The following is a 12,661-nucleotide window of genomic DNA, read 5'->3' on the forward strand; positions in this document are numbered from 1 at the left end:
CTAAATCGCCGCCCTTCACCAGGCTCCCGATAGGAGTGGGTGTGGGATAGAGGAGGGGCGCTGGACGAGTCAGGGCTGGCGGCGTGTGATGGGGCACACCTGAAGGAAATGGAGCCTCATCACCGCCGCTGTTTAAAAGCCCAACGCGCCTCTCCTCGGGAGACCGGTCTTTTCCCCGTGCATGCACACTGGTGTCCTCGTGGGTCCAGGAAGGGTGCGTTGAGGGACTCCCGCGCCACCAGAGACGTGAGCTGCCGGACCCGCGGTCCGGTCGAGAACCGCACCCGTCTACACGGCCGTCGGGCCAGGATGCCGGGCCGTCCATCCCCTGCAAGTGCCGCGGCCAGCGAGGAGGATGAAGCCGCTAGAAGAAGCCGCCACCCCTCGCGCCCCGGACCGAAGAGGGGAGCGCGTGCGGCCGCCGGACTCCGCCCCTTACCTGGACCCTTCCTCCATGAACACTGCCAGACCCCCACGAACCCCGCAGCACGACGAGGACACCAGATTCCCTGTTGTTTTGAGACACTGTTACCCTTTTGGACACTTTATTCCCCCTTGTTTTGGTTTTTCTGTTAATAAAAACCTCTCCGAGGCCTGACGCCACGCCCACTGTGTCTGTCGTTGGCTCGTCCCGTCACACCTTACAGTAATGTAAAAGGGCTTCCTATTATTATAACATATTAGGATGATTTCTGAAGGATCACGTGACACTAAAAACTTGAGAAATGACTGCTTAAAGTCTAGCTTTGTCATCACAGGAATAAGTACATTTTAAAATTTTACAGATGTATGTAATAAATTAAGTAAACATAACTGCTGATAGCTTTAAAGGCTTAATGTAAATGATTTGGAAGAAAACAGCATGACAACTTAATATATTCTATTGTATTTCACAAAAGAAAGAAACCCATTCCGGTTTGGAATGAAAAGGTGAGTAATGATAGAATTTTAAGCTTCGTTAGTGTTGCTTAACTGTTTACCTTCCAGTCAGCAGAATAAATGGTGAAAGAAGAAGAATATGCACAACTCAGAATGGCTTGAGTTGCACCCTCTTGTCAAAGCAGGAACTTGCACTTTTAAACCAGGATGTTGATGAGGAAAATTTATATTAGTTCACTGTTAAAGTAAGCTATTCGACACTATAGGACTGGGATAACTGCACTCCTTTGTGAAAACCAATTCTTTTTTTTCAAATAAGGATATTCTGCATTAACAAGGGCAAACACAGATGCCAGGAACAGGAGGTAATTAAATCAATTTGACAGCCATAATCTGCAAACACTATAGGAGAACTACAATTCATTTATGTATTTATTTTAAAACAGTAGCTATCACAGGTCTGTTTGGGGTCACATAAGAAGCAGTGTATGTGTTGTTCCTTGAACAACATCCTTGTTCATCCTGGAAAATCATTCCAATCAACCAAATAGAACTGAACTTTTCAAGAAATGTTTTAGGCTTACAATCAGGGTTAGGTGGTTCTACACCTTTGTTAATCAGCTATCATTTCCCTCTCATTTTAGGAATAAATTATGGGTAAGGTTAGGTTTAGGGGTTATATTGGTTATATTTTTGGACAGTAATGTTGATCTAGCTACATGTTTTACTTGCCAAATCCCAGCGACCTCTTGGGGACATCAAAATTAACCATCCAATCAAACTATGGTACTTCAGTGTAAATGTATTTATCATTTGTAAAACCTGAACAAATGAGGTAGATGCGGCAACATGCCCTCATCCTCAAAAAACATGGACATACCACACACACAAAGTTTCATGTTAACCCTCTGAGGTCTAAGGGGGTTTTGGGGGCCTGGAGAAGTTTTGACATCCCCTGACTTTTGTGCTTTTTTCAGCTGCTTATAATGCTTTTAAGTTAATTGCCAAGGCAAATATTCAAATTTTCATAATATCATGAATATGAATATCACATTTTTTATTTCAGCTTAATTTCAATTACAATTTGTATTAGCTTTAGTTAACAATAACACTGAGTGAAACCAGCTGAGAATTACTGTTTTAAAACATTAATACACTTTAAACAGACACAGAACCAAAACGAAGTGGTTGTAAATCATTATCTGCTTCTGTATTCATCACAAGTAACAATCCCTCACTTCACACTAACCTTCTCATTCCTTTCTTTTCTTCATACACTATTTCTCTCTCTCTCTCTCTCATCCAGACCCCCTCCACACACAAAGTAAAATGCCTTAAACTGATAACGAATTGTTTTTAATAATTTATTTGCATATAAAAGCCGTTGGCAGAGTTGGTGGATGAAGACGACCTGGAATCATAGTCTTTCTTCAGGCAGTGCCTCAATGTTACAGTGTGGTGCACAACACACCACTATGACACACCACTATTTTGCATTTTAGTACTGCATTTTAATTCAATGAACTCTTTTTTCATCTTTTCTTTGACACTGACCAATGCTGCTTATATATTTGCCTGGTTTGTGACTCCTCAGTCAATGGCTGACCACCACTGCTGAAATCTGATTGGCTGTCTGTTTCTGCAGGCAGAGGCTTTAATTGGCCAGCTCAGGCAGGCCTGTCAGAGAAAGGCAGAGCTCTGCTTGGGTAGGCTTAAGCAGAGAGAGAAATGTAATTGGACAGGGCAGCCTTGCAGAGTTTGATCGAAAACCTTTCACAGTGTAACCATGTTTCAGTCTCTCATGATCCAAAGCAATCAGAAAAGGCCAAAAGGAGGCTGTTTGTTTAGATTGCTTAAGCTCCTCAAGCATTATCATGAGGCTAAGACCTGCACGGTACGCTAAGGATGGTCAATTACTATTCCTTGTGGCATTTGGTCAACACAAACATTAAAGAACAGAGAGGAAGTCACAGAAAGTCATTTAACACAAGTAAGAGTGCTTTAATTGGCTGCTGGCTCCTGTCAATCAATTTCTAACGTGTAAAGCACAGCTGCAATCCACCAAGCTGTGTAATGTGAATTGAGGCATCAATGATCAGAACAACTGGCCACCAAATCAAGCCTTCCACACATAAGATAGACAGCAAACGCTAGAGCTGGGTATTTCCAACCGGCTCACAATACAACGTTATGATTCGATATGCTGCAATGCATCATAAAATCAAAACGGCAACTTCGCTAAATGCATGATCTGCAACCAAATCTGCAAGATCAGTCTCAATCTAGTTCGCACAGACTGCTTCACATCAGTCCAGTAAAATACCTCAGAGAAATGCCACTTTCAGAGAGTTTGTTTATTTAGATTACGTGCTTCTTCATTCATTAAACTGGAGGAAGTGATATGAATTCACATGAATAACTAAATAAAATAATTAAATAGATAAATAAGATGACGGACAGACAGACAGACAGATAGATAGATGTTGATACTCACAATTGCTCCATTGACAGCGTTTTTATCATAGTACTTCTTCCTCTCATACTTGTCCCTGATGAAGAACTCCACGGCTCTGAAACATTGCTCAGGAAAATTGAAAAATCAATGGCTTACAACTAATACAAATCATATTAAACATCACAGCATTTAAACAAACATGGCACACTTACGCTCTTTAACCTTGATGCTGACTGCTAAATAGCTGACTACATTTTTAAAACTTCTTGTGTTATGGCAACAATTGGATATAACTTTCTGTTCATTTTAATGGGGTCTTTAAATCTCAGTCTTATTGTTTTTTAAGCTGATCCAAGGCCCAGTTTGAAGGCTTGTTTTTGTTTCTTTTGGATGGTAAATCCCATATTGGCTTGAAAGACTGAACTGGCATCTTGCTCAGCTAAACTGTAACTCCTGCATTAAAGAGGCCAGCCCCCTCAGACTGGCTGTATTCTCTCCTCACATTAAAGACACCAGAGCACCAACACCACACCTGGACCACAAACTGAATACAACTTAGCAGTCTGCATCTTGAAAGAAGGAAAAAGAAAAAAAAAATCAGGATCAAACAAAGATGGTTCAAATCCTCCCAAGCCTGTTTTCTCTTCTTTTCACAGCAAACACACATGCACAGACTGGGGCCAAAGACAAATCAAAACACACGCTCTCACTTCCTGTTAACAGTGTGAATTTATACAGCGATAGTAAAATGCTAAGAGGACCGGTTCACGCAGCTTTATGGGATTTACACTCTCATGAATCCCTGATCACAATACAATAATGCATCTGATGAAATATGGATCAGGGTGAAGAAGCAGGTGGCAGGAAGAGAAAGAATGCGAGAAAGAGAAAGAGAAAAAGAAAAGACAGGGGTGAGCGACAAAACCCCTGAAGCATCCTCAGAACAAAAGATCAGCGCTTCTCAAACTGGTGGTCCGGGAAGAATTTCAAGTGGTGTATGGGGGACCAATTTTAAACATCACAACTAAAGAAAATATACTAGCTTTCAAAAGTTTGGAGTTGGTGTGATTTTTTTTAATGTTTCAGAAAGAAGCATGGCACCAAAGCTGCCTTTATTTAATAAAACCAGCAAAAACAGCAATAGTGTAAAATGTTACTATAATTAAAAATAAAATTATATTTTAAATAGTCATTTATTCCTGTGATGCAGCAACAGTGTCACATAATCCTTGAAAGCATTATAATACGCTGATTTGCTGTTCAAGAAACATTTCTTGTTATTATCAATGTTGAAAACAGTTGCTGCTAAAATAAATATTTTTGTGGAAACAGGGATAAAAAAAAAATTAAGGATTCTTTGACAAAAATTTTTTTTTTTGATTTTATGATAATATTTCTGTTTTTACTGGTACTTCTGTATATGTGTGTGTGTATTTATATATATATACACACACACACACAGTATGTGTGTGTTGATATAATTTTAGCTGTGTTGCTTTTATTAACATACAGACAGCTTGCTGTGCTTTAGCCAGTTATGCCATAAAACACTCCTGGAAACGTTTCAAGCATCTTTACATTAATACCCTTTAAAGCACCTACTTTCAAAACCGTGTTGCCAGACACTTGAGTAAGTTCTGTACCGCTGTGCTCCGTCTACTATTTTTGAATGCAAAAACACATGTAAATCAGTCCAGTCCTGTTCCTGGAGATACACCTTCTTTTAAAGTTCAGCTCAAACCCTAATCAAACACACCTGAACCAGCTAATTAAAAATTCTCAGGAACACTTAATTATGCAGGGCTTCTTTACGACGATCAGCCGAGTAGAGCTTCAGGCACCTAGACAGTCGATTTAGAAAATGTGGAGTTTTGCACATTCCTAAACTTAAAATGGTACAGATGCTTTGTTGCATCACGCTGAGGTAGTACGTGATGCAAAAGATACAGAGAGAAGCCGGTAAGAAAGATGACGCATAAAAAAAAAAAAAAGCGCTGGCATAAATAGGAAAAAGATAAATGAGTTATACAGCTTAAAAAAAAAATGTGGGAAAATGAGAGAAAGACACCAGAAGCACACCAAATGAAGGTACATCTGCCATTCACAATAAGCAAAATAAGAGAAAGAACTTGAAATTTCCTCTTTGCCGATCTGACGTTTATATTAACACGGCCAACTTTTCCATTAAAGAGATCACGAGAGGGAAGCGGTGATAAGTGGGAAGTGAGAGAGGGTGAGAGAGAGTGAAAGACCCCCACACTGGCGCACAAAAGATCCGCATTTCCATCTGAAGAAACCACAGCAAATTCCATCAAAGCCGGTTTGTGGAGGAAGCTCACCTCTGCTGTCCGGATGAATCCATTTTGACGGTTAAGAATATTGTACCTCATCGGTCAGCATACAAATGAAGCCATTTCCATAGCCACACCAAACGCAGGAGCGCTGATAACAGGCTGCGGATGCCAGGGAAATTCAATTAGGGTTTCTGAAGGTGCCAATGAGGAGAATATGGAATTATCCCGGCCGCCACACACACCCAATTAGACTGATGGTGTGAAATAGGACGGAGGAGGATACCCGAGGCAAGACGGATGAGAGACATGAGGAGACTTCCTGTTAGGCCTCAGCGATGAGGTAGTTCCTGCTCAGCTCTGCTCTGTGTGAAGCTGCTGAAAAACAGCAGCTGTTTTCTCTAAATCTCTGCAGCCAGAGGTGTGAAGAAACATAGGCTTCTGCCTGCCACATTCATCAACATTACACCAGGAATTCCCAACAGGATTTTATATTTTTTTGTATAGATCATTATGGAACTACAGGGTGTTTATGAGTTGTTGTAACACAGAACTGACAAATTAAATGTATACATCAAGAATCAAGAAATCAATACCTCATAGTATGCACAATTATTAATAACACTACCAATCAAAAGTTTGACGTCTTGTTAGATTTTTTTTTTGTTGTTAAAAGTCTTATGCTCACCAAGTCTGCATCTATTTGATAAATAATTTAAATATGTAATATTGTGAAATAGCATTACAATTTAAAATAACAGTTTCTATTTTGATATTTTTAAATAAAATGTATTCCTGCAGTGACAGAAGTTAAATTTAAAGTCATTACTCCAGTCTTTAGTGTTACACAATCCTCCAGAAATCATTTTAATATGCTAATTCTGTTCTAAAAACATTTTTTTATTATCAATGTTAAAAACAGTATGCTATTTACTGTATCTTTTTTAATTTAATGCATCTTTGCTAAATAAATGTAAAAAAAAAAATCTTACTGACCCCAAACTTTTTAAATGTAGTGTATGTGCAAAAATCAATGGTACTAAGCACAATCAGTGGCACTGACAGCACTTTTTTAGTGTGCCTACAATTACATGCAAAACAGCATGTCACATAATAAAATTTATAGAATATACAGATCTCATTTTCCTCATTTTTCAAGCCCTGAACAATATCACAAACCTGCACTGCCATTGTTCATCACCTAGAACTACATATCTCAAGGAACAAAAAGGTACACAATGTCTCTAGGACAAAGAAGAAAAAGGCTCTTAAGCTACAAGAGGAATATTCATGCATATTTATGGTGAAAAAGTGTATCTAGTATTATTGCGAGCAGAAGAAGGTTTTTTTAACAGAGTAAAATTAATTCATTCAGCATTCAAACATCAACTTTTACTATATGGTTTTCTTACATTTCTCTGAAAAATAAAAACTGCCTTCAGGATATAGTTTTAGAAATATTCAGAAATCATCCACTGCTCATAGAACTGGATTAGACAAGAACGGTTTATAGAATTATTGGAAATGGCACACATTCTTTACCATCTCAATGGTAACAGTAATGGTAACTCTAGGGTGGAGCCATGCGGCCTCTACAAATTCAACTGCAAATCAACATCACGTTGACTACAAGCTTAAGGATACTCCATCAAAACAGTATCTACAAATCTGACAAAAAGTGTTGAAAATCCCTGTATTTGGCAACCAAATAATGAATATCTTCATTTATCCATGTACAAGACAACCCAACATGTAGAACTTTACATGTTTTTAAAGTGGCAGATACTCTAAATCCTTTTCTGTTGCTTACAAGAAAAAAAAAGTTGCTCGTACTGGCTACAGAATCTGATAGTTTATGAATTTGGCAGCAGCAAGAAAAGAGTAGGATGGAACAGTACAAACTTTGCATAAACTCACAAATACAGTTATTTCAATATAACAAATCCACAATTAGTTTTTTCTAGCGCCAAGAAAAGGATTATTCACTTTAATCATGTCAATCCTCTGCAGACAACTATGAATGCATCTGTACCACAAACTTAACTCTTTACCAAATAACTAGCAAAGGCCATCAACCAGAATTACAAAGAAAAACACAGGTCGACTCAAGGATACTGGTCAGTTTGCGGCCGTCTGAAGTTTTCTGGGAGATGAGCTTCATACAGCTGTCTTGCCTTGGTGTTCCCCATGCTCTGCACGCTCTACACAGAGAAAGACCAAAAACAAAAAAAAGTTAAAGGGGAAAAGAGAACAACGCAAATCATCCATTTATCCCAACATCTATCAGAAAGGAGAAAAAGCAAGCACCTTAATAAATAAAATTATTATTTAAAATTTAATGCATAATTGAGCTCACACAAAACACAAAAAGTACACATTTTATTTCAAGATACATATAGATTGCTAGACAAATAGTTTGATATAGCATTTCTCATTATAAATCAAGCAGTTCTCTTTACAAAAAACATTGCACATAAATTGAGAATTAATTCACAAACACACTTTCACAGTTTTGTAAACTGGTACAAAACTCAATTAGTGTCCATTATTAAAAGTGCAGAAACTTGAAACATGTTGCACAAACCTCTATATAAAAAAAAAAAAAAAAAAAATCTCAGTCGTCTGTGTGCGTGTATGGCCCTGATTTTTAATTAAACATGTAATTGAGGCGATTTCAAACATATATAAATTACACGCATTTGCATTATCAGTTCTATGTCACGTACGTCTAAGCCTGTCAGAGACAAATTAATATGAGGATGATGGATCCGACTGAAGGAAGAGAAGATGCTGAAAAACAGTCAAGCAATTACCCATCAAGAATTAATTATCCATCCAGGCGTCAATTAATATGCAAAGGGGAGATGCAAGACTCCCTTTTGGTTGCTTAAAAACGCATAAGTCTTTCAAGCCACACGGTTTTTTTTTTTTTTTTTTTTTTTTTTTTTTAAAGCACAACACACGGAGAGACACAAATTCCGTTCCACAAGTACACCTGAAATATGAATGAAGGTTATCTGGACTACATGATGCAGTGTGTTTTGAAGCCATCACTCACACTACAATAGAAAAACAGCTGTCCTTATAACTTCAGGAAGGGCTCAACAAGGATTTTTATGTTGGCTTGGTCACTGTCCCATCCGCAAATATAGCAAACATACTTTTACAATTATTCTATTTCATACTTCAAGGGTTTGCAATTTGGATAAAAACTACTATATGTTAGCCAACTACAGCATATACAACTAGACATAACTTTGGCAAAAAGATAGGAACACACATGGATATCAGCCATTTTTTTTATATTATCGTTATGTTATTCATATTTTAATTTTTTCTTATCATTTGGAATGTAAATTTGGAATATTTAAATAAAAATAATAATATATATATATATATATATTTAATAATCACACCATAAATTATAATGTTATGATGCCTAAACTCAGTTGTAAAATACTTTATTTCAGATTTGTTACTGATGCTGTTGTTAATTTACTATACGTAGTACTGATTTATAATATTAGCCTTTACATAAAAATAATTACTGGTGTGATTACAAGTCTTGGCCAGAATTTCAATATCAGTACACGTCTAGTGAATTTTTCATTTGAAAGATAAAAATAAAATATGTACACTACCATTCAAAAATTCATACTTTTATTCAACAAGGATACATTATATCAATTCACACATGCATCGTGATACTCTCGTGAACAATGATGATAATGATGGTCCTATCTTAACGGTCCTCAAATTGTTGAATAAAGTCGTTATTTTTGTTTTCTTTGTGCAAAAAAAGTATTCTTGTAGCTTCATAAAATCCATTGAACCACTGATGTCCTTATTACCTTTCTAGGCCTTGAATGTGGTAGCTGCGTTGCTGTCTATGGAGGGTCAGAAAGCTCTCAGATTTCATCAAAAATATCTTAATTTGTGCTCTGAAGATAAATGAAGATCATATGGATTGCAGGTGAGTAACTAATGACAGACTTTTCATTTTTGGGTGACCTATCCCTTTATGAAATTCTTACCAACCCCAAACTTTTGAACAGTAGAGAATGTGATTAACAAATGTTAGACACTGTGAAGTAGCAGTACTGCCTTAATCTGTCGAATGAGAGTCGGGTCATCAACAGGCCCAAAACATCTTGTTGAGCACCATAAGAAAGAACCAAAAACAACCAGCACATGAAAACACACATACTTGTATCTGCTCGGGGGTCCATTGGTCCAGGTTGACGGATTTAACGCGTGATATATGCACCCCCAGGTTCCGGTGTATTCCAGCACAGCGGATACAAATAAACACACCAAGATTCCAAGAGGCCCATCGAGGTCCTGCGGGGAAAGAGAGAGAAAACAGACAGATTTTAGACCTGCAGTAAAGCACTTCCCATTATCTGAAACAGATAACGCCATCATAACAGGCAGTGAAGAAACAGCGGTTTAAAATAAATCTTCTGAGTCACGGTGCCGCCTTGAGCTCCGTCGCGCAATTCCACCTTGCCATGGCATCGAATAAACCGCATTGTGCTGTGATGCCCAAAACCAATATCTAAACAATGGAATTTTGCAGTCGTGATAATAAAATTCGATCCAAGTGCCGGATGAATGCAGCAGGTAGCCCACCTGAATCAACAGTCGGCAGCCGCAGGTACCTGAATAAAGTAGTGAAACTACATTGTGAGACTCCTGATTTCATCAACCACAGAAAAAAGGGAGAAGAAAAATGTGAATTGTGCTACAGTACAGACTGCATGTGATTATCTTCAGCCCGGTGTGTAATATTCAGCTCTCAGAAGTGACTGTAATAGCACGGGGGTGGACGAAAGCGCTCTGACGGTAGACGCTAACAAAGGCAGAGACGGAGGTTGTGTATCTCTCAGTTCTGAGTGCAAGAAGTCGATATATTTTCGGTTGAAAGTTGCGCGTGGAAGCGGACGGATTGGGGGGTGTGGGTGAACTGGAGCGGTCCTGACAGCTCTCGGCTGGTCGGTTGGTGCTGGTGAGAGCGCTGCTCCTGACGGGCTATAAATCACCGGGTTTGCTGTGAAATGGATTTCTGTGGTTCACCCGCCCTCTTTGGCTTTATCTACACCTGTCAGCCATCTTAGGACGTGTCCAATTCGCTTCCTCCGTCTCACGCTTTCTCGCAGCATGGAGCCGTATCCCTGGTTTCAGGGGGGGATGGGATCTGTATTCTGCCTGCAGGACGCCTGGCATGGGTTTGCATACCCATCAGGCAAGAGTAGAGTAAACCACTGACCCTGGCAGTGCCACCCACACAGCTCCTGAAATGCACATACAATTCAAGTCGGCCATTAGCATAACAAACAATACCGCACTGTTTCTTCACTTTTAAGCATGTTCATAATTTATCCTGCATGATTGCTCAGGATATTAATGGCTATCTTGCTTCTGTTCTGTGCTCAGATGACAAAAGAGGACGGGCGACGCCTGAACAGGCTGATAAGATTCCCCAAACGCGCTGGAAAAACTCTGGTGAAAACTGCGGTAATGAGAGAGAGCGGGGTTCTAGTCTCTTATCTCTCGCCCACCCCAAAGTACCATCCGGCTGGCTGCACTGGCTCCGTCTGCCACCCTCCCAGATTTATTAGCCCAATAAAAGGCTGCAAGATTGTGTCTCACACCGCTGCACCAGGAGCTGCATAACTCACCCACAATTAAAGAGGGTTAATTTGTCATTGAGTGGAGCCCGGTGCAATGAAGGGTGCAGTGCCCCTGCGGAGGGGAAGAGCTGGAGGAACTCTCTCCCTGCTGGACTGAAACACTGCAGAGCTTATTTCAGGGTTCCCACACCTAGGCCTGTCGCAATAATCAATATATCAACTTATCGCGATATAAATTCCATAATTTACCCATGATTCCAACCCTCTACGGACACCTTGGCAATTTAATATTTTATACACACACACACACACATATATATATTTAGTAAAATTCTACTAATAAGAACAATATAATATGCACTAAGGAATAAAGAGCTGCTGGATTTCATGAATATTACTCAGGTTGTATGTTCTCGCTCGAACTGATTTGCTGAAATCAAAACAGGGACGATAATACATGAACGCCAGCCAATGAGATTGTCATTTAAGCATTTGTTAAGCCCACTACCAGAAAACCCGACAGTTCTTAAAAGCTGAAGAATTCCAAAGGAACTCTGTTATTTTGACAGGAAAATACAACAAAGTATATCGTTTACATAAAGCGCGTCAATTTTGCATGGTATGCAAGACTTTCTCGCTCTCTCTCTCTCTCTTTGCATGTGTGTGAGACAGTGACGGCAAGGTGTGCGCCTTTACACTAAAGTTTACGGTACGCCAAATACAGGTGCACTGAACATCCATTCAGATGAACTGAGAAATATCACAGATCGTCTGACAGAGAATGAAACTCTGAAGCTCTCAGTTGGTGTGTTCGACGAGTAAAAATATATCTGTGCTTAACTTATATTTAGCATCCAACTCACAGACTGGCGAGTAAAATCTAAGAATTTATTAGCCACTGGCTAATATTAGACATCATTTAGTCGCCCAGAGTGAATACTCACAATGTAGAGGGTTGGATTCTTACAAATACTTGAATAGAAAATGATGTGAAACGCAAAGAAAAGTTTGCGCTAAAGAATTAAGATTAACTAAAATTATATTGACTATAGAAATGTACATGCCTTTTAAGATTTTATTTAATTTCTATGAATTTCTCAGGCCCTGTGAAAGTTTCCTTTGGAGTTCCCTGATTCAGGTGTTCCAGGACTGTGTAGAGCCCAGTTTCAAAAGTGTCAAACAATACAAATCAAAACATTTAGAAGAGCAAATATAGATGCAAAATAGAACATTTTCGATATGCCTGCAATGATACACTGGCAAAAGTAGACAAAATCAGATAACCTCCCCACCACAGTAATCCGTCTAGGTTGACGACTTGAGATGTAGGAGTGGCAAGCGAAACCAACAAATGTTGATGCGTAAATTTATATCATAATATCAATCTATCTATCTATCTATCT

General features: G+C 39.0%; 1 protein-coding gene across 5 annotated transcripts in view; it reads right to left on the bottom strand.

Annotated features, from left to right (window-relative positions):
* Window positions 1–12,661, bottom strand: part of LOC109112431 (stromal membrane-associated protein 1-like) — a 102,759-nt gene that overhangs the window by 64,964 nt on the left and 25,134 nt on the right. For all 5 annotated transcript variants that reach the window (XM_042737023.1, XM_042737019.1, XM_042737020.1 and 2 more), the window contains exons 2-4: window positions 9,833–9,966; window positions 7,741–7,826; window positions 3,374–3,449 (exon numbers count right to left, since the gene is read on the bottom strand). In XM_042737023.1, the coding sequence (XP_042592957.1) occupies window positions 3,374–3,449; window positions 7,741–7,826; window positions 9,833–9,966 (296 nt within the window). The remainder of the gene's footprint in view (window positions 1–3,373; window positions 3,450–7,740; window positions 7,827–9,832; window positions 9,967–12,661) is intronic.

Source organism: Cyprinus carpio, chromosome B13 (assembly GCF_018340385.1).
Source record: "Cyprinus carpio isolate SPL01 chromosome B13, ASM1834038v1, whole genome shotgun sequence".
Classification (NCBI taxonomy): Eukaryota; Metazoa; Chordata; class Actinopteri; order Cypriniformes; family Cyprinidae; genus Cyprinus; species Cyprinus carpio.